This window comes from Sipha flava, unplaced genomic scaffold (assembly GCF_003268045.1).
Source record: "Sipha flava isolate LNK unplaced genomic scaffold, YSA_version1 236_pilon_pilon, whole genome shotgun sequence".
In the NCBI taxonomy this organism is placed as follows: domain Eukaryota; kingdom Metazoa; phylum Arthropoda; class Insecta; order Hemiptera; family Aphididae; genus Sipha; species Sipha flava.
In genome coordinates, this window is record NW_020272878.1 from 41,001 (window position 1) to 64,927 (window position 23,927).

Genomic DNA, 23,927 nt, shown 5'->3' on the forward strand with positions numbered 1-23,927 from the left:
GGCGCTCTCTACATACGCAGCAAGGAACCTTTCAACTGTTGTGACAGGTTGGCCACCGACCATACCGTTACCATACTTCAATTCTGCATTAGTATTACCAGGTCGTACACCTTTATCAATTTTTTATTTATAATTGTTATTCTTTTATTATTATTACGGACAACCGTATGTGGTCGATTCACTTAGTCCATAAGTTGCTAATATATATTGTTTTTCTGTTGTACGATTTTTTAATATAATTTACAGTTGTTATATTTATTAATTACTCTAGTCGGTTACCTCACCTTCATCCATATCATATCCAAACCTAAACTTATAGTCTACTTTTTCTCTCACTCTCAGGTTTTATCCCCAGATGACGATTTGACTATTTTACGATTGGGTTTCTGTCGGGCGCCGTCCGTGCGTACAAGAACTAGCCCACTCGATCGTCGTTTCTGGTGTATAACCGTTAACTGTCGTACAAACATTAAAGTTCTAAGTAACAGATTCATACGAGAATTGACTTTTTACCGATAAGGTCATTAAGTTTAATAATATCCAATAACAATTATTGTTGCGTTAAAAAATGAATTGTACCGTAACTTATGCATTTAAAAGACCCCCCCCCCCGATAAATATATTAGATCTCGGGGCCTCACATACCGTAAAACCGGTAATGGTGCTTATACATACAAGATACATACATTTTCTTATATTTTATGTATTAATTTGTTTTATCTTTGAGGGGAAGGTACATTGATAAAATTTGCAATAATTTCATCCCCCATTCCCACAACTATTACCAAATTATGTCGCCGGATAGCACTGGTCCTGATAGTGCGACGTGACAGTTTTCAATAATTTCTTCGCATTCGAGTAGAAATGAAATACATGCATGTACACTAAAACGATATATGATTTCTCATTCGATCCTCGAATCCATTACCTATTTGCTTTCGAATTTGATAGTTGGCAACGCAAGGGTTTATCTCTTTAGTTAACTGTAAAATTTACATTTAATGTATTGGTGCACAAAATTTAATAATAGACCGTGTACAGAATATGGTGAAATCGTTGGTCCACGCAAACCCTTGGCATATGGTTACTATGAATACGACTCTGCGTCAGATGCATAGTCATGCGGGGTACCGGGTGTGTCTGGGCACCCCCAGAAATTTTGTAAATGGGGCCCTTCCTTTTAAGCTTAAGAATAAGTGGCCTCTATCTAATCTGATGTTTCTCAAATTAAATGTAATTTATTCTAAAATATTTGGTAAAAAAACGAAATGATATTTTGCAATACAAAAAATAAAAATCGATTTCGTTTTTTGATATTAATTAAAATCTGTATTTTATAACTTATTGTTGAAGTTGTGTTTTCTTTGATTAAGTTTGATAATTATATTTAGCTTATAGCTTTAGAAAATGTGTTGATTTATTAAATAAATATACCTAAAATTGTTCATTCTACTATGTTGCTATCAAACCAGTCAATTCACAAAACTAAAGAGAAAAATAATCTTATATCTTTCAGCAAAATAATAAATAAAATAAACAATTGCGAATACAACGAAAGAGCTATTAAACGGAAAACGCTATGGAGGGGTACTGCTGTTGGTATGTGCACAGAATGGACACTGATAACAAATTACATGGGCAGCATAGGACAATAATGAAATCAGTCAGCCATTTTATTTGAGGTACAGTAGGAAGTTAGTAACATTTTATTCCATCACGAAACGGTAGTAATATTCTTTATAAGCTACTGCGTATTTTCAAATGTTACTAATAGTAGTATTATTTTTCAAGGTATTAGGTGCGATAAGAGTTTGAGATTTGGGGGGCTTATAAGTCTTATACTATGGTATGACCATGGGTCAACCCCCAACCTTCCATCATAACCGAAAAAATATAAATTGTGTTTTTGTAAATGTATTACAATTATATTTGTAAATTTACTACAACAATGATTTGCATTTTATAGTATTATATCGATATAAACGTTTTTATTATACTTAAAAGATTTATATAAATACCTAAATCTTATATAAATAATTTAATCATCGATGAATCTATTTTATACATTTTTTTTTTTAAACACTTCCCATTCTGAAATCCTGCACATGGGCCTGTATTATGGTACAACATACTATCTAAAAAATGATCCACAAGTAAAAACTTCTTGGTACCCAGTAGGTCACCATGTTTCACACTGTTTGGTAGATCACATATTGAACAATTACCATAATTGAAATTACAATTAATAACGAATATCAGTTATCACTGATTATAATTTGATAACAAAAATACCTCAATTAAAATGGCCGCTTATTTTGTTGCCGTCGTGTTGTGTCCATCCCCTGGTATGTGTTCGAAAACGCAGTCATTTTACTGCTCACAGTGGTTTTTCGATAACGAACAAATACGTTTTGAAAATAAATTTATAATCGTAACATCGCCAAAAATCATGAATAGATATACAGTATTTAATATATCGTATTGTATTTATTTATATAATATACATAATGGCACATAATGCGTAGTATAAATGTGTATATCTTTAATGTTATATTATCATCAGTATATTTAAGTTAATTTTCCTCGATAAATGTATATCATTTTTTTTTTTAATTCAATAACGTGATATATATATATATTTATATATTTATATAATACTAAAACAAATCATAGTTGTATTATTATTTATAACATTTAAGGTACATATCGTATACGCTTGATCTTCGATTTCGTACATACCTCGCGATATAATAATATATATTTTTAATACATAAAATCAATAATTATTTTTTTGTAATGAATTCGCTAATCTACATATTACGGTTACAACCTACTCGCAACGTACGTCCGTGCACGATAATAATAATAATAATAATAATAATAATAATAAAATAACAGTATATTGTTATTATAAATGGACTGACGTTTAATAATAATTCTAAATTACATTTTTAGTATTATTATTATGACGCGTGCACGAAATTGTTTCAGTTTCCACCGCATAAACGATAAACTCTATAAACTTATTTACGGATAAATGAAAATAAATAATATTTATTATATTATAGTAATGGTAACGAACAATAATAATTCTATCACATAATTTAATCGGGCTATAATTGTTTAAACAAAACGGAAAAATATAAACATCTATTGTTTTGGAATATAATATTATAATATTAAACAAGTAAATAAAACTATAAGATATCTTATGCAACATAGTATATGTAATATATTTTTAATGGAAAAAAATTGACATTTAAATTGAATTAAACACGTAAATTAACACGTAAACGTACACGTACACGTAAACACACAAACACACACACACTCATACATATAAACATTAATATTATATGTCTTAATTAATATTCGTTATTTATATGTAGTAGAAATCGTTTGTAATGATGTTCTGCGAGGGACTAATAAAAATAGGTAATCGTTACTGATGACAGAGTGCAGTAACTGAATAATTTATTAGCTTAACTTTTTCGTGGTCTGTAAGACATTTTCCAAATTGATCAAAAATAAACGTCATCGCGTAATCGGTATGGATATAATATCTACGGTGTACCTATACGCAATGCTGGTTATAGGGAGGGGAAATGAGTATGCTTGCTCCAGGCGTTTTTGGTATAAGAGCGCTTTTCAGTTTATGAAAAATAAAAAATTCATGAACATACCCCGTTGATCCACCTACGTAAGGGCGGTGATTTTTTATTAGCCCCGAGCGTCAAAATTCATAAATTTCACAATTCTGCATATCGCTTTAAAGTCACTACAACCGCGATGCCCATTACAAACGTTTTCAACCATATAAATTATTGTTGTACAATAAGAATCATACATCTAAAATTAAACAATACGTATATAATATTTTCCTTAAACTAACATCGGTTTGTTTCCGATGTGATAACATGATACCGTAGTATAGTAAACTGTATAAAATATAGATTCATCATATAGTAAGAAAAATCGTAGTCGGTGGTGGGTGAAGCGTACCCATTGGGAATGTAACGCGTCTCGGGGCTGGAAAACTTTACTAGACAATAATTTGAAACGATAGAGGAATTGACGTTTAAGGCATACGTAAAATGCGCCCAAATTATCAGTTTTTGTTGTAAATTACGCTTGAATTTTTATCTATGTTGAAAAAGTGTAATGTAAATTGCGCCCAATTTTTTATTCATGTTAAAAAAGGTATAATAACTTAAATCGTGTCCCTTTTGTAAAATATATATAAATTTAAATTTATTAAAGTCACTATGGTCGCATATTTTTTCAATTCTATCACAGAATTTTTTTATTTGTCCGAAACCATAGTATTTGTAAAAATACGTTATTGAATACTGCGGTAATGCGAATATTGTAGATTATCACTATATCCAGCATAGGTCTGCTAGTACCAATAATATTTGCTTTAATCAGTGAAATCACGATGGACGAACAATTCATGTAGCAGCCCAAAAAGTGCTTGAAAACTATTTCAAATTTTAAATTTCGTAAAATTAATCGGCCTCCGAATTAGGGTGACGTTTAGTGGCGATGTACAGTCAAAACTTGCACAAAATTTTTAAATATGGTAGGTGACAACAACAAAATTACCGAACAAAATTTAAACCATAACTATTAATTATTGATTATTAATTATTAAAGTGATCAAAATCTAGCTTCTTATTCTAACTTTTATAAAACTCGTCCAAATATTTCCATGTTTATAAAAAAATCAAAATAAATTCGAATAGAAACATACACATATAAAAACTATATAGTATAAATGAATCCTTTATATTTTTTTGTAATTTTTAATTTTATTATATTATTATTATATGGTTATAACAAATTAATTATAAATTAAAGATTGTAATTTTGTTTAAATTTATATATTATTACATTATATAAATATAGCTATCAATTTGTTAAATTTCAGCAGAGCGCAGTTTACATATAACCTTATTACACTAGATAAAAACTCGGGCGCAGTTTACATGTACGATTTTGTGTTTACCTGTACCTTGGGCACAGTTTGCAATCACCGAACGTTCACTCGTAGGAAGAGGTATTATTAAATCGTACAAGACGTATTGTACAAGTACAACGAATATTGAAATGATTCAGTCGGAAAGAAAATAATAACAAATACGGTTATGGTGTATTCCGAAAAACGCAATAAGGCTAAACTGTCCGTGGCGCAGTGATTATCCAGTAGCTTTATACCACGAGATTGATCGTGAGCGGATCTAGATGTATTTTACTGGCAGATAGGTGCAATTAAGAACGATCGATAAATGATTTGCGTGGAAGTTCATAGGGCCAACAGCATATAGGTCTAAAATCATAGTTTATGGGGAGGGAGTGGATATGAACAGGCTACAAACCCACTAAACCATTATCTTAAAATATGAACAGTCAATTTTACAAGTGTTGTGGTGTGAGAAATATTGAGAGGCATAGCCTTTGCATTGTTTCATATCTGCAGAACACAGCATAGTGTCAGAGGGAAACGACGGTGGCGTTGAAGTCTTTATTAGTAAAGTACAAGTATATAATATAGATACTACTTTTGCAGTGTCGCAGTGCAAAGTGTAGAATGGGATTTAAGTTCTACTTCTGTATCATCGTTTTTTGGTATATATATTCAATGATTTGTAAAAATATGAACGAAAAACGTTATTACTGGACGAGACGTGTTCGTACGTTCAATTGCACAAAAAAATGTTATTACCCAGATTCGCTTCTATGACACCGGGATAGGTTTTCAAAACGATTTTAAACTGTTAATATTACGTCCCTGTAAAATTAATGTTTATAGATATTATATTATACTGCTTTTACTATTACTGTATTATTTTGCGCTGCAATTGTCGTATATACAAACGGCGACTGAACGATAATTATGCTTAATGTACAGGTAAAGTGATATCAGTATTTTACCATATATATATATATATATAGTTACCAAAAATAGAAAATTTGTTTTCCCAATAGAATAAAACATCACCATAATGTATAGTTAAAATATAATGCGTAATAGTTATATACAAAAAAAAAAAAATAAACAAAAAACTTATAGAAAATGATTCGATGATCTGATGAACGAGACGAGAAAGTCTGCAGCCGTTGGACTAAATCCGAGTCCCTAAATCCAACCACAGCAGGGGACTTCGGTTCAGAAAATCGAACTAGCAGCGCCATAAGGAATTCAAATAATATAATATACGTATAATATATGTAGTTTTTTTTTTCTTAACTTTTTGAAGATAAATGCATTGTATTTATGTAATCAATAATATATACTCGTATATGTATATTATAATAATTGTGATAATTTTATAATTTCAGCAGCGTATCCGGACGGATTTGGCACGATAATGCATATTAATTTACTACAGATGATAAAATCGATCTAAACGCATCCATCGGCACTACCGCGCGCCGCCTGAATACACCGCTGAACTGCACGACACGCGCAAGGCGACATTGCATATATTGTTTACATACGTTTTAATATATTTTATGTTAACGTTTAACGTGTACGTTTATCATGCGAGGAGGAACCACTAGCTTGGGGTCCGCTCATGATTTGTGCAGCAGGTGGTTTTGCGGGTTCAGGCCTATGGTTGGTGAGGCCGTACAACTCCTGCTCGCCGACGCCCTAGACGACTTGATCTCCATCGATTTCAGATTCTCCACGGCCTTGTTCTCGTTCGAGTCGTCCGTCTCGTTGACGCACTTCCGGTCGTACGGGCCGATCACGCCGGTCAGCGCGTTCAAAGGTATCCGGTACAAGCGTAGCGGTTTCGTTTCCGGAGACACTGAAACACATGCACAGTACTTAATCATCACATCAACCAACGACCATGCCGCCACGACCGTAGCAATAATGATCGGTGACGTATGCGGGGGATAAGGTTCTCTACGGTTGTAACCCCTTCCACCCCACGAAACGCTATACTATTCAACAGCGTTTCAACGTTGATAATTGTTTTGGCGGATTTTGGTGTAGCGTCACACTATCGCGGTTGCACCGGGAGGTAAATTCGTGTCACACTAAAAGCGGTTCAACGCGGTTTAACGTTCTCAGTTGTATAATTTTAATTATCCACGTGGGTTGTGCATAGTGATTTTAATATATTAAAATATAAATTATAATATCACAAGTAAGTTCGATTTCCATTATAATTGATACATGGTTGAAGTAATTTTAGCCCAGGCTTTTTCAAGATGGCGGTCCACCATATTTTTCAACATGGCGGTCCACCATATTTTTTTTAGAATTTATTTTCCAAAGGCACTCTTCTTTTTCGAATTCTACAATAAAAAGTTCAGTGTCGAAAAAACTCATTTTGAATGGTCAAAAATAGTTCTAGCGGCGCTGCCGTGTCAAACCGCGACATGCAACGGCGTTTTGCGGTGGCTAGCGATAGAAAGCGGTGGAAACGCCCAAATGTGTCACGTTCCATAAATACACATGAGATGATATTTACGAAAGAAACCGCGATATTGTGACGCGACACTATTTGATGTTACTAACCGTTTGAAAATCACCACCGAACCAAAACCCTGTAACGGATAATAATAACACGTCCCATATAATAACAACACAATGCGTCATGCAACAAAAGACCATGATTCATTCCGTTGCGATGCGTGTAATGAATCGGTCTCTTGTAGTCGAGACTAGGAATTGTTTTTTGTTTTTCGGCCAAGCGCTCTTTTCCTAACTCAATCGGTCTTAGTACAGGTGCACGAGGTCGGCCGTAAGTAAATGCGCATTGTTTTGATGATTATTTTTCATGCTACAGCGGCGGGATAGGAATTATTTAACTCGAAACTAGAGAAAACGGGACGTTATTGTTGATAACCTCGAAAAGAATGTTATTGGTTTAAACGAATTATAAGTAATATATATCTAGTTATAAAAGTAAGATTTTTTTCATGTTTGAAACTTCTGATAAATTTTCTTTATATGAATATAATAATTTTAGTGTCAAGGGAAAAAGTGTTTAAAAATACTTTTTCTAGTTATGAAAGGAAACTTTTTTTTATTGGAGAAAGTTGGTGTTAGAATATCATATCAATACCTTTTATCTATATGTTTTAACACAATTATACCAATGTAATTTAAATTGGTTGAAGGTCTTAGTAATTTTTAAATTAATTCAATTGAATTTTGTAGAAAGTTTCATTTGGACTTTTATACTTTTATACTTTATACTTTTTAATTTGACTAATTACTATTATTATTATATGTATTCTTGTTAAAATTACGTGTCAACGATTCGGTCACAAGGAAATTAGTCTCTTTTAAGTTATAAATATTATATATTACATAAGTAGAGCTTGAAACTGATTGAAAAAATGTCAGTTTCGGTTTCGATTTTGAAAACAGGTTTTAAGAAATCGTCTACAAGTCTGTGCAAAATCCAGATAAATCCGTTATAACTTATAATAGAGCCTGGATTTATATGCAATTGTATGTTAGTACTAAATATATGCACATCTATGGAGATTGAAAATATCCACGATTCATATCACACCGAATTTAAACACTTAATTTTATATTGCATATTTTGCATATTTCGAGGGTTGTTGTATATTTGTTCATACAAGTAAATGCATATAACATGCATATTTAATGGATTTTTAATAAATTAACTATTTTAATTTACAGTAAATTTTGTAATCGTCTCAAATAGAGCACGAATAGATATGATAGGTATTTTGTTTCAAAAATATTATTTTAAAAGATTTGAATTTTTTTAAGTTTTCTATTAGTTTTTGAGAGCAGGTAACTTCAAATGATCTACAATATTTATTTTTAGTTTTTTTTTTATTTGTATTCTCGTTTTTAAGTTTCCTAAAAGTTTTAGATTGATGATTTGAAATATAAAGCAGTGGATATTATCATCTATTTTTGTTTTTGATAAAATATTTAGAATTTTATTTGGTATAAAAGTATTTAAAAAAAAAAAAAAACACATTTTATAAAGTGTAACATAATGCATACAATAATTGCACATCTAGCCACTTTTTCTTTGCATATTTGAATCATATTTGACACTTTTTAAATGCATATAAATCCGGGCTCTAGTTATAAGTATAGTTTTTAATTTTTTATACTAAATGGACTTATTTGGTTTTCTTTTTTTGGTGCACGAACCAGATAAGTCCGAACTTTTCTGGTTTTTTCTGCAAATAATGGTTAGTATATACTATATTGTATTTATCTAAAACAGTTTATTTATATTAAAATTTAAAATCAAAGTTAAATTTATAACAGTTTTCGTGGAACGAGCATCGATTGCCAACGAACAATAAATTGTCGATGATAAGCAATAAGCGTGAATGCATGGGATGTCGTATTCATAGTGTAATTTATTGATAATTATGATTTATCATTTAATGAACCCGCATTAACTAAATATTTTTTGACAATACATTCAGTCTGATCGTTGCAATAAATTATAATACCTACGTTTATTTTTATACTTATTTCAGTAGGGTTTGAAATCAATTAAAAAAAGTTTTTTAATTTTTATGAATTAAATTTCAATTTTTTTATATCGGTTTTAATAAGTTATGATTTTGATTTTCATGAATTTACTTATATATTTAATTAACGCGAAAAAAAATGAAAACAGCAGGTTTGAGAGTAAAAATCTATTTTATTATAATACCTTTTTTTTCAATAAATTAATAAACTAATAAATATTTTTAATCCTTTTTTGTTATAACTAATATTTTTTTTTAAAAAATTCAATTTCGATTCATTTTTTGAATATTTATTGAGTTTTATTGCTTTATTTTAAGTGCTTTTTTTTTTAAGTTTTTATTGTTTTAAAAACTATACTCTAGTCTTAATATATGACTTCACATAACTTGAAAAATTATGTTTTAATAAAATATACAATTAAGCGATTTCTAATTTTAATTTTGTCTTACAATTATATTGTTTTTGTTATTGTTATATTATTTTTTCTTTAATTTACTTATGTATAAAAGTCAATGTTTTCCATTAAGTTATTGCTTTTTAGGATGTTAAATATTTTATTCTATTTGAAGTTGATAAGTATTATGATTTATCTATACAAAAAATATTTATGAAAAATTAACCACGGTATAGTCGGATACATTGGCCTATGGGTATGTCTTACATACAACACAAGTGAGTTATTGTGAACAGTTTTCAACAATGACGATGACGACCGGTGTGACTTTTAGGACAATATTTTATCAAGATTCTATAACAAAACATATCCATGTCAATTTATTACATTATTAAATATTAAAATTATTAATTTTTTATGATTCTATTGTTAATAGCGCCATAGAAACAAAGTACTTCTCTAAATTCTAATATATTTATTTGGTTGGTGGTAAATCTTATAATAATTAAAGTTGTTTAAACCTTCAGAAAACAGTTTTCAATATTATTACTACGAAAAAATAGAGTCATACTCATTGGACATCGGTACAATTTAGAAAATGTAAACAAATTCTTAACCGTTGAATTTTCAATTGTTTTCATTTGAGCGTAAACATCCCGATAGCGAGATGTAAGAAATAAACCTAGAGCTTTTGTATGACTATCATCTATGATTTTCATTCGGCAGTCAAATAAAATAACAATCGTTAACGGCACATGCATAAGATAAGTTACGCACCCGACCGTTGAAAAAATATACCACTTGTATACATAATACCCATTAAAAATGCGCGTTTTCGCAAGTGCTTTAAATTAGTCCCGTCCATAACTCTGCAAATCATAACACGTACCGTATTTTATCTTTTTCATGTGAAATAAGTTTATAATACACAAAATATTCATGAAAAATGATTTTATATCACATGATTTTACGAGACGTGACTTAATGACACATGACTTTCAAACACTTGACCTAGATTCGATTGCACATGGCGTCAACCGCGCTGTTTGGATGCTGGCTTTCAAACGCGCGGTGGTCCTGGTGAACTTACTAACTAAACTAACGGTTTCTTACTCTTTAGAAGTAACGGTCGTTTATTTTCATCCGCGCTGTCGAAATATATAGATGCGCTACATATTAAAATACTGCCGATACACATGTGCAATATGAACGGAAATTGTTCGGTTTTCATCTATCGCACGTTTATAGCAGTAGTGGTATCACTTGGTATCACGATATAACACTAGTATTTTCATTATTTTTTTAAAAACCAAACTCTGTGCGTTTAAACACTAGTTTTTGTGAATAATTTGAGTAACGTACGTGGAAAAGGTGTGATGTAAGGTATGTCATGTATGATAATCTTTGACGTTCCAATTAGTAATCAATATCTATAGATATGGATCGAATTGATGATAGTTGGCTGCGACACAACATACGCTTGCAGCTTATAAACAGTCGTTTGTTGGCTTGCTGTATTTTGAACAGTGACTAGTACACAACAACAAATGACGATATTCTCCAGGGATCAGTTTTCGGGCCAAGAGCGGTCAACTCAGTCAATATTCCACACGTTTCGATCGACCGGTATTGCGACACAGTGGTCGTAAAAGTGACACGGTGCTCTCGCAACTAAATCTTGATAAATCATGATTCACAAGCGTGCATATTTCGGCAACGTGGAGGTGGAAAAAAATCATTTATTACTCTTTATTAGACTATTTGAATGATATTTTTCACGTGATTATTCGTATAAAGCAGCGAGAAATAGTTTTTTTGTTTGTCATTACGGACTGCCCGCGTAGGAAGAGTACGACGGCAGGTCGGAAATCATACATTGTAATCCAAGACGATAACGGAAAACTTAATATTACCCACTCGTATTATTGTTATTTTTTTTTTAACGTTGGTGCGGGGATACTGATATTTGTAATCAAGACGTAGCGTTCCGGTGTCGATGCCTATTCTAAAAATGAATTGGCGAAAATAATTTTAAAAAACTATGAAATACCGAATGTATTAATGTACAAGTAATATAGATAGTATTATGTATTACTCCACTATATGAATATAAATTGTGTGCGAAACAAGTTATGTGGATTCGAACGGTAATTTTGTTGCAAGTTTATTTTTCGCGAAATATTTCCCCTGAGTAATGGTTACGAACAGACGATAATAATAATAATTATATCACAGCTATTTGAGTTTAAGATGATACTTATCGACAAGGCTATAAAACAATAACCATGTGATTGATAAATAAATGTATATTTTATTTTTCCTTTTAAAGTCACTGCGTACACACCGCTTTTTTCGATACTGTTTTCTATACTGTTTATACATTTCTATGCACGTCGTTTTACTTGATTATGAGTTGCGATAGTACATGTTCAACGCATGACCCTTTAATATATATGGGTGATTCGGAAAAGCAGTTTTTTACTAATTTCCAACGAGCCAATCGGTCTAATAAAATATATTATACAGTTTGCTCCATCATGTAATATTCTAATAATATAAGCTGTAAAACGCACTTTACTACACAGCCACCGAAAATAATAAGCGTACACAAAAATCTCGCAAACTTAAATCTGTACAACTAATACCACTCTCAGAATATCTCCATTAGAATATATTTATGTATAATATACATGTAGGAAAACCAAACTTTTATGCATTTTATTTGATTTTTTTTTTCTACGCACATATCAAATGCAGTATCAGTACGGTGCCAACGACTATCATAGATCATGTTAATCGCGCTCTATTATCATCAATATTGAAGTTAATAGCACATGAACTTCACATTTGAGACCGTTTAACGCTGCTTTGATAACCACATGCAATTAAATCAAAACAGCATTTGTTCTTGCCTTTCAAATTTTCAAAATAATATAGAGCAAAAGAAAAAAAAAATTAATCATTTAGTTCATCAAACGTTGCACTGGCCAAGGAAGACAGAGAAATTGAAACCAATGTACTAACCTAATAATAGCATAGTTGGGCTTGAGCAGGAACCTTAAATTGAAGTCACACCTAAGCCTACTCGAATATCGGTGATTATATAAAAAAGTCACAATTTTTTCAATATTACATAAGAAACTAATATTATTCACGGGTACTAAACATTTTTCGTGTAAAAACACACCAATATTCCTAATAGCTCAACATAAAATAAGCATAATCTACAATATTGATTACGTAAGCGATACCGATGCAGAATTATGCAAACGTTAGTACAAAGTAGTTATTGGAAATATCCATCGTTCTATAATTTTAACCGATATTTCAAATACTCAAGCCTAACTAGGATACTTGGCTATATGCATGGTTAATATGAAAAATAATCATCGGCTCTTACCACTACTTCACGTAGTACTGGCTGTTCATGAAAATAATCAAGAAATTCTCAAGATAAATATACTGTTCCACTCTTCTGTGGTTATCGAAAAACCACATGTAAAACAAAATAGACCACTCCAATGTCACATATATCAAACATATGACCATACGCGTAAATACTGTAATCAACAGCTTAGGTGCTTTAAATATGACGAAGATCATTCAACATAAAAGTGCACTAAATGTGGCAGCCGCCCGGCTAGATGTGCATTATGGACATACAGCATCATACAAAGGTTGTAATCTAACTTAACCTAACTGAAAACTGAAAGAATCCATAAATAAACCAAAAAAGTTATAGCTTTAAGTTATGTATCTAACACAATCTCTCCCGATCCATCATATACCAGCGCAAAAGCCGCTAAACAAACAATCAATACTTTCGATTCAATGTGAAGAATTTTGTTCGAATTCATAACCTTATTAAACCACCTTATTAAACCTTATCTACCTACAGTCCTTTTAAACAAACTCGACAAAAATCTTCCTATAATAGCCAGTAATTTCAATATAAAATCCCTTGAGAAAAAAACTCATTAAAATTATCATTATATAAATTCAATTCCCTCCCTCATCAATTATAAAAATGTCAAACGCCATATTATAATAAATATTATAAACTGGTAAGAGCATTAATTTTTTGAAACATTTTAAATTAAAAAAATTAAAAAATAAATAAATATGCAGAATTTCGCACAACGTAGTTAGTTTGGCTAAATTTTTATAATTACATTGCGTTCATTATTCCGTTGTCTTAGATACGTTTGTTTGTTTTTTTCTTAATAAACAAATTATGAAAATAATGCAATGATTTTAATTGCATATTGTGTTGAAATATTTGATAAAATTCGTAGGTATCTTAGTTTTGACCTTCTATCGTATATATATATAAATAAAAAAATTGTTTAAAAACTATTATTGAAATAGTCTAATGACGTCGACTATACATATCACAAAATCTCAATTGAGAAATAATAATTTGATATATTTTTTTTCTTTTTTTTTTTTATCGAAAATTATAAAAAAATCCTTTAAAATAAAAAAAGGTATTGCAAATGGAATAATTTGAAGCGAGTTTTCAGAAGTGTATACTAATCGAAATTTATTTTCGCAACCCATCAAACGAAGACCCACCAGTTACGGGGTCTATTATTATATTGATAAAATAATATTAATACCTGGAGGTAAGTTATCAGCAATGGAAAATTGATTTAGAGAAAAATATACTTGTTATAAATATTGTATATATACTTGTTCAATTCTTTAATTTTAAATAAGCTACGGCGGAAAGAAAAAAAGCTACTACAATATTATTGCCAATATTTGAAATTAAAATTCACGTATACTTCGCATACCATGACCTCTTTGGTAGTTTCTCATTTTAGATTCGTATCATGTAGCCCGTGGTAAAATTTTCTTCTCTCCTTTTGCTCACCAGTAATTGGATGATACAAGGAATTGAAAATGTTAAAACATTTATCATTCAAATATAAATAAAAAAATAATTTATACATAGATATAAATAAATTAATTGATCAATAAAACCTTAGCCTAGAGTATTATTTTATTTATAAAGTACGATTGGTTTCAAATTAAAAATTCACCATCAGGTATAATATATATATATATAATATGATTACGAAACCAATCTTACATTATAAATATAATATAACTGCAGCCTACTAAGCTTTTATTAGTTCGTTAATTAATTTATTTCTATATATAATCTATTTTTTTTATTTATTTATATACTATTTACGAGTATTAACCGTTAATTAATTTTTTTATTATTTTTTTATTCGTTTATTGTTTATCGATAGTAATAACTTTAGGCAAACATATTTTAAGTTACATATTAAAAACAAAAAAAATGTATAACATTTAAAAATCGATCCCAGATAGAAAAATTAAGATATTTAACGTATATCTCAACAATTTAGTTTTTTCCAAATATTTGAGTTATACCATTGAATATAGAATAAATTAATTCTATAATCAATGATAATATCTATCTTTGTGTTCAATCGTTATTATCATTTAATTTTTGTATAATGTTTACTTAAACGATTCGGGTTTTACTTTATAATCACGATTATTGATTTTTTTTAAGTATTTACTCGTGATAATATTTTTTTTATTCTTTGCGTTTCGCGATTTCTATACAATATTAGTGTTTGGCAAAATGGATTTTATTTCATAGCGGTTCGATCGTTTACCCAAACACGACACTATTCAATACAATTAATAAAAAAATTAAATAAATATTATGTATATTTACAGTGCGGTGAAGCAGGTGGTGACATGCTCTCTCGTTCAACTTTTTGTTGGTCCATTTGTAGCCTTTCCATTTTTCCGTGGAAAAACTCTGGAGCCGTAGTGGCAAAATATATATCATTCTATGTATAAATAAATAAAAATCAGTTCAATCAAACAAACCAAATTATAATAGTAACATCATTATTGATTTATGCGTAACATAAATTAGAATTTATACTCGATAGGAGGTAGGTATGTAAAATTTAATTTAATTTTTTTGAAAAAAAAGTTGGTTTGACATTCAAAAATTTTATGGATGGAAGCGTATACCTTGGAGCAAATCAATTTCAATTTCGGCATCGCCATTGTCTGCACTAGATTGCCGTTTATTATGAGTCTGATTTCCATTGTATCCGTTGTAAATGCTATGATGTACGGAAAGGTACACACTGCAGAGAAATTTAATATAATGTATTATGATTATTTTGGTGTAATGATGGTTGTGAGATCGCGATTTGTCATCAACCAATTTTATACGAGTAAGCTCTTTGAAAATAATTTTTAACCACTTGAGAGCGTATATAGATTGTTCCAGTTGATCGTTCCAGCTTCACACTATGTACATTGTCAAATACTATGTAACGATGAAAACGTAGGAATTGATAGTTTTCTCGTCGTTAAAACAAAACCGTAAAATGTCACGTAAAATGGATAAGAGAAATTAATAAGAAAAAATTATTATAATTTTAAATTATAAATTATTATAAATAAGAAAAAATTATTATGATAATAATATAATAATAAAAGCAAACGGTTTTTCAGGATTATTCCACAGAGCGTGCTCGCTTCATATTGATTGCGACTCACCAAACCACTTAATTAGAGGGCGCAACGCGTCATTAATTACCTATGTCTTTTGGAATGGAATTCCAATGGAAATCGAATTCGGTCGTATTGTTCGTCTCACTGAGTTTTTGAAAATGACAAGTGTCTGTAAAACACAATGCATTGATTTAGTTCTTAATTCATTAAGCTGGTACATTGAAAAAGCCAATAAACGCTCATTGGAATAAGAATTCGAACGCGATGAGATCACATATAATATATATCTAATCTTAATTTGTGGGATTTCATAAATATAATGTATATGACGTAAGCACGTATAAATGTGTGTATGTGTACGAGAGATTTTAAATAATTTCAAAAGTAATGCTTAAAAGTTACTGTAGCCATCGAAAGTTTAAATTTTTCGTCTTCTTCTTTTTTTTTTCAGATTGCTTAAATTAGGTGACGTTTCAAAACTAATTTTTTTCCTTGTATTATATAAAAACATATAATAGTGGAATAATTGCACGTATTATATATAGGATAAAAGGTATACGTGAAATATAAATCAAATGTCAAATTGTTCACGGAGAAAAATGTGAACTATTAAAGGAGTATTATTAGCTTTATTATTACATACTTGTTCACCAGTGACATAACCAGGTATTTCGCAACGTTTTGTAGAGATATTATTTTACTGATACTTGTATATTTTACCTGCTCTTTTGCTTTATCTGGTACAACTACATGTATCTTATTATTTCTACGTGGTAAATAATTAGCGATTTTACGCAAAATAACACTTCAGTTATGTATTGGCGCAACCAGTGGGATTAGAGAATGCTTAGCAGTCTCAGAATTTCTTTTAATGCTTAGAACTAACCCTTTAATTTATATATATAATCAATGGTATAATATTTATGAATAAAAAATTTTTTTTATTTATTTTTTTATTAGAAATAAGCAATCTATGACAGTGAAGCCCAATAAATATATATGAAGACAAAGTATACAGGTGAGACATGAATTCTATGAGGAGGAAGGCCATCCATTGATGGAACCCAACGCAATATTATTTTATTGCGGATTTATTTAAGTATCTGCATCATTTTCGTTTCAAACGGCGTATTGAGTTCACAGGGAGAGTTTTGCATGAATGATAAAATGTTCGGGTTTGAATGTGTAGATATTTTAGAGTAGAATCTAGAGTAGTGATTAAAAGCTAATTGGCTAATTGTTTCGTTGTTTAGATTGTTGCAGTGTCTCGTTCGATACGAATTAGGGTGTAGAAGTGACAAGTCGAAGGTTTATTAATTGGAACGCCTGTATGGAACGGATTTGGGAGGGTTTAGCACAACTCAAATATGAATGGCATATGATAGCTATATGGGTCTTAAAAGTGATTTATATAGAATATTTTTTACGTGTATATATAATTTGGATTTGAGTATTAGTCGTAGAAAATGTAAGCGGTTGTTTAGTTGTTTTTTTTTTGATTTTAAATGTAGTCTCCAGATTAGTCTCTTATTGAGAATAGTTCCAAGATATTTGACTTCTATTAGATTAAGGATATGTGATCCTTGAAAATATAGAGGAGGACATTCGGTTTTTATGAGTGTGAAATTTACATGAACCGAATTTTCGGGGTTTATTTTGATATGCCATTTGCTTGCTCAGTTTTCAATTAAGTTTAAGTGATTTTGTAAAGAGATGGAGGATTGAACTGGGTTTTTTCCGAGAGAGAGTATTGCTATGCCACCTATATATGAGACTATGATTGTGTTTGTTGAGTTTGGCATATTGGAAGTGTATATGTTGAACAAGTCAGGCGAGAGAAGGTTGCTGTCTTGTGGCACTCCAGCTTGAATACAAAAGTAAGATGAAAAGGAGTTAAACTACTAAACAACAAAAGCTTGGATTTTGAGATAATATTTGATCATTAAGGAGTATGGGGTGAGTAGGAACTACTTTAGTTTATAAAGCAGGCCTTTATGCCAAACTCGGTCGAATGCTTGCGATATATCAAAGAATACATCGGGATAGTAATAATTTTTTTTCGAATGGTGATGATATTATATCTGTTATCTTGCGCATTTGATGTATGGTTGAGTATTTAGCCTTAAAGCTAAACTATGAGTTAAGAATAATATCAAGTCTTTGAAGTATTGGTCTAATTCTCTCGAGAATGATATTTTCAAATATCTTGGCCAGAGTTGGTAATAAACTGATTGGTCTATATGAAGTTACTATTTTTTTTTTGGGTTGTTAGATTTAGGAATGACTATAATTGTTGATAACTTCCATACTAAAGTATAGCATAAGAGTCTAAATATGGAATTGAAGATGTAAGTAATGAGAATTAGAATTTTATCGGGTATTTTTTTTTTAGAATTTCATTGGTTATTAAATCCTGGTGCTTTACTAACTTTTAAATTTTAAATTTTAAACTTTAAAATTTTACTTCGTTGGGGAGGTGAGTTTGGTTGGTAGTGATACTGGGAAAGGGCTGTATAGAAATTTATCGATCAAGTTTAAGAGCTCAGGATCGGATAGAATATCGGTTAGGGTGTGAATACATTGGATTAAGGCTCACCAAAAAGGTCAGCTTTATCTTTATCTGAAGAGGCTAGAGCTTAATTAGAGCCGATGAGGGGTTGGAGTATTTCTTTTGAGTTTTCTACAGCGACAATCTTTTGTATTTGACAGTCGATTTAATGTTTATTTGTCAGAATGATATCGATATATTTGGAATTGGGTGTGGGATCGACGTTTTTGTGAGATTAGATTATATTTGTTATATGAGCGGGTAACACTTTTTTTATACAAATGTGGTTGTTTTGTTTAATTTATATTATAAGAGGATTCATACACGGCAGATTTTATAGAAGATGTAAGATCTTGGACAGCATTTTCGATATTGTTGTTTGTTTTGAGAAATAGTTTTAGGTTTGTACTGTTTAGCATTATTTCAGAGAATTTATCTTAGTTGAAAGGGCCTTGAATAAATTAAATTACAAAAAAATTCAGACATTCATAATATTTTTAATTATTTATATCACCTACGGTTTGATATAAAATTTGTAGTTGAAGTTTGATGAATTAGCTGAAAATATTAGTAGTACTGTAAGTTGAGGTTTAACTGTTAAACGTTTTATTCACTACAAATTACAAATACTTATAGGTATGTATTATAATATTTATTTATTTGCTATATTTTTAGACTTATAAACTATCCATATTCTCTGTTGATTCAGTTATATCTAATTTAAATTCGTATGTATCAAAATCGTCAAGTTTAACTCGTTAAAATTAAAACAGCCCTATTCGATGGAATTCAACTTTTTTTTATAATGGATCGTTTTATGCAATGTTCTAATCAAGTTGCTTCTATTAAAATAAAATTTTCTAAAGCCCCTGCTGTGTCGTCCAATCCAGAGTTAGATAGGTTTTTAGAAATAACTCATATTCTTAAGCCTTTCAAAGCAGCTAATAAAGAACTCTGCGGACAAAATTATATAACCGGTAATATAATAATATCTTTGATAAATTGTCTTGTTATTAAATCTGAAATTATACAAGTAATTAACTAGATTATTTTACAATTAAAGACAATTTTATAATATAATTTAAAATCTAGATTTGGTAAGGTAGAATAAATAAGTATGCTTTCTATAGCTATATTTTTTTTCGATCTAGATCGTGAATCGTTCATCACTACTAGTACATAGACAGACTTCATTGTCAGCCATCGGGTATTAAGAATCTATTTATAAGTATTATTGTCTTGTTGGTCGTCGCTATATGTTAAATGATGTTTATTAATTATGTGTATTTCACTGTAAATTGGTAAATAGTATATTTTATTATAACTATTACTGAAATATTGACAGTTATTAAAGAATGTGTGAGTTCTTAATGACTTTTTTACAATTTATTTTCAAATACACGTGTTCTATTATGTGATTTTAATATTTTTAATTATAATTTATATAATTATTTGCGTTAGATTTTTATATTATGAAATATATATAAATACATTTTTAGTATTTTTAATAATTATTATTTATTAAGTTAATGGCTGTAATAAATTCATATGAGGGTATGTTTTTTATCGATCTTTTTTGACCGGATAATATGTGCGTGACACGATGAGCTCGCCGTGGGGTGTGACGAGTAATTTACATGTTATCGTCACACTTCTGATGAATATGTACTGATAAATTATATTTATCATTATTAATTGAAAGGAGTTTTTTTCTGTAATTGGAAAAAAATTACGTACATCGGCTAAATATTTTTTTTATGAAGATAAGTCCGTATTCAAACTTTAATAAACTAAATAACGAGTATTAAATAATTGTAAAAATGTAAAATTTTTAATACATTTTTCTAAAATCACTTATGTATAATATCGAATTTAATATTGATAAATACATGGTTTTGTACAAACAGTGCATATTTCCTATTTTATAGAATATTTCTAATAAAAGGATTAGATAGGTGATCAATTTGTTAAGAGCATAATGTTACCCTTGTTATTACGAGTATTAAAAATATTTGTAAAGTACTAATACTATATCATCGGAGTTCTGTCAAAAAGTTCATGAATAAATACCAAGTTTCCCAACTAAACATACCCATTATATAACAAAATTGAACCAAAACTACCTTGAACTTAAATTAAATATTAAAATCATGTATACAATATTTATAGACAAATATCGAAAATTAGATGGGTAAATAAAACATCAATTTTACGAGTATTAGAAAAATTTTAAGAATAATTTCTCAACAAGCTTTGGTACTCCAGTTAAATATGCTTGTTCAGAATGCGTAGAACTAAATATAAAAATAAAAATAAAATTTTAAATTATGATAAAAAGAGAATTTGTTACAGGAATAATAGTTCTTAAAATAATAATAATAAAAAAAAAAATAAATAAATAATAATAAGAGAAATCAAAACCAAATATTCTTAGGTTTTTATTTTGGTTTAAGTCAAGTTTTAGTCAGTCTTAGTACAAGAAGTATACTATTTTTGTCAGTTATATGTTCATTATTTTGGTATTCATAATTTTTACTCAAATTATTAATTATATTATGATTATCATAATGTGGTAGCGAGAAAAATGCCAAATGATTTGTAGTTTTTATAAGGTACACTACATTAATCATTTTGGTGGTGATGATATTGAGGAATTGCATTTATTCTATAATAATTGTGCAAGTAAAATTAAAAACAACACTAAAAATAATTATAGATCTTGTTGAAATTAAAAACGTAAGAACTTATTAAAGATATCAAAATGTATAAAGGGATATGACTTCTAAATAATATAAACATATTTATTTAAATCGTTGAGTTTACGATTCTGTAAAAGAAAATATGATTTCATGGTAAGGGAAAAAATTTGAATTCAAAGTACGTTCCTTAAAGAAAGAAAAATTTTTACAATAAATTAAAAATAATTACAATTTTGAGATAGGTTGGAGAGAAAAAAACATGAAAGAGTTTTTAGAATACGGATGTCGTACATAGATGAAAAAATACAACTAAAAATGTATCCGAGTGAGGTATTATAAATAATGGATTCATTAGCCATACGCAGTATAATAATAATGCACAATACCGCTTTTCTTCAAAGGTTTTTCACCGAATGACGTGAAAACAATACATAATACATCAATGATAGTGTTGACGGAAATCGTCATCACTAAGCGAAACTATTGTAAAAACACATAATATTTTTTCTTCATATTGTACTAGCACTCGCATTCTGTTAAACGAATGGACGTAAAGTTTTCAGAGATATTACGACTCTTTTTTAATCATGATCCAGTTGTCATTGAACACGTCGTTGAGCTTACGGGTATTGATAGGCATAAGTAGTACATGCAGCATTTATTTATTTAAATTTTAGACGTGATGACACGTCGCGATCGTGCAACAAAAGCAATGATAATAATAATAATATATTGCAACGGATGTTTATCAAACGCAACTTTTAAGTGGTATCAGGTAAAGAATTCATCATTCATCGGATTATGTCTGGCATCAACGTTTTTCCAGTTGTCAGATAGAAAGCGGGGTTTTAACCATATCTTTATAACATGATGTTATATACCGTACATGTGCATGATCTCGAATAAATTAGAAATTATAGCAATAGATCAATAGAATATTGTAATATTCTAAAATGCGATTGTCGTAATCGAACATCGATTGTCCGTACACACGAGAATAGCCACAAAGATTGGTGATAGGAATTTACATCGATCTCGAATTGACCGGACTTGACGTCAGCATGTAATTGGGTCTCCGGCTATAGACTCCGTTAGTTTTCGAGGAGAAATAAAAAATCAACACCGTCCGACGAGTCATTGCTGTTAACATTTTTTTCAAATTCTACTGTGCGATTATTTTTATTTACATAATTGCTTATGGTGCGTACAGTCCGATAGTGATTCACTAACGAAAAACAGATTTATTTTTCATAAAAAACAGATAATTCATAAACGATAAAAATCATCATGATTTTCTGACGATCGTTTTTCGTTCCGGTTAAAAAAAAAATTTTACCCTGTCGAATTGTATTGGAATTTTTGTTTTTGAATTTGTTTCGGAGGTTTAAAAAAAAAAAACATAGTTTACAAGTTAAAAATATGATCGATCAATCAGTCTTATTCGCACACATACACACTACACACTAAGTACGGTCCTACTATGTACGTGCACATGTATCGTCGCGTGGAGTGGTAAAGCGCGCGCGAAACATACTGTTGTAGCACAAAAGCAACTCGGGCTCTTCGTCCTCGTAAAGATCCGTGGCGGACACAAGATGAGCTTTGGTGCCCTCCTGGACGGCGAACAACCGTTGAGCGGTGCCCGACCCATCGGTGATGATGTCGAACTGATGCTTGTAGCCGACGCATATGCTGCACGTGTCCGAATTGCCGCCCACCGTCGACTCAATCAATGTGATGATTGACGGCTGCTCGGCGATTTGGAACTCCTGTCGAATACCACACGAATTGTAAATGTTATATGTCCAAGGATGTGCTCAATAAGGGGTGCGGAACCGTAGCGCATGCCTTACGAGAAAGGGGGAAGAAATGATCCCCCCCGACCCGGAATTTAGGGACCACAAATTATTAAAAATTAAACACAATTAATGATAATAATTTAATGAACACTGCAAAAAAAAAAAATGAAGATAAACCTTAAGATATACCCCCAGGCTCGGGTTTTTTCTTTCCACGGCTGCATGCCACGGCGTATCATGTTTAACCCTCCACGAAACCCGTACACTTTCTGCCCCCTTACCGCATATGGTCGGGATGCACTCGTATAGTTGTTTGACCCGCGGCCGAATGAAACTAGAACTACTTATGCTTTGTTAAATTTTTTATCCTAAAATTGCAAGTATACCACTTAATTAAAAATATTACAAAAAAAAAGCCCAGAACACTTTCGTCAATATTGAAATCGAGTAATTATCGAGATATGTAATCAGT

General features: G+C 30.2%; 1 protein-coding gene across 2 annotated transcripts in view; it reads right to left on the minus strand.

Moving 5' to 3' along the window:
• Positions 1-4,854: 4,854 nt before the first annotated feature.
• Positions 4,855-23,927, minus strand: part of LOC112683863 (GTPase-activating Rap/Ran-GAP domain-like protein 3) — a 196,706-nt gene continuing 177,633 nt past the window's right edge. The window contains exons 19-24 of one of the 2 annotated variants that reach the window (XR_003148622.1): positions 23,191-23,425; positions 16,495-16,578; positions 15,918-16,036; positions 15,610-15,727; positions 6,502-6,815; positions 4,855-6,182 (exon numbers count right to left, since the gene is read on the minus strand). Coding sequence is in view for 1 of the 2 variants with exons in the window: in XM_025555048.1 (XP_025410833.1) it covers positions 6,577-6,815; positions 15,610-15,727; positions 15,918-16,036; positions 16,495-16,578; positions 23,191-23,425 (795 nt within the window). In the remaining variant the exon portion in view is untranslated. Of the gene's footprint in view, positions 6,183-6,265; positions 6,816-15,609; positions 15,728-15,917; positions 16,037-16,494; positions 16,579-23,190; positions 23,426-23,927 lie in introns of those variants that run through there. The other variant, XM_025555048.1, reaches the window with a different exon arrangement.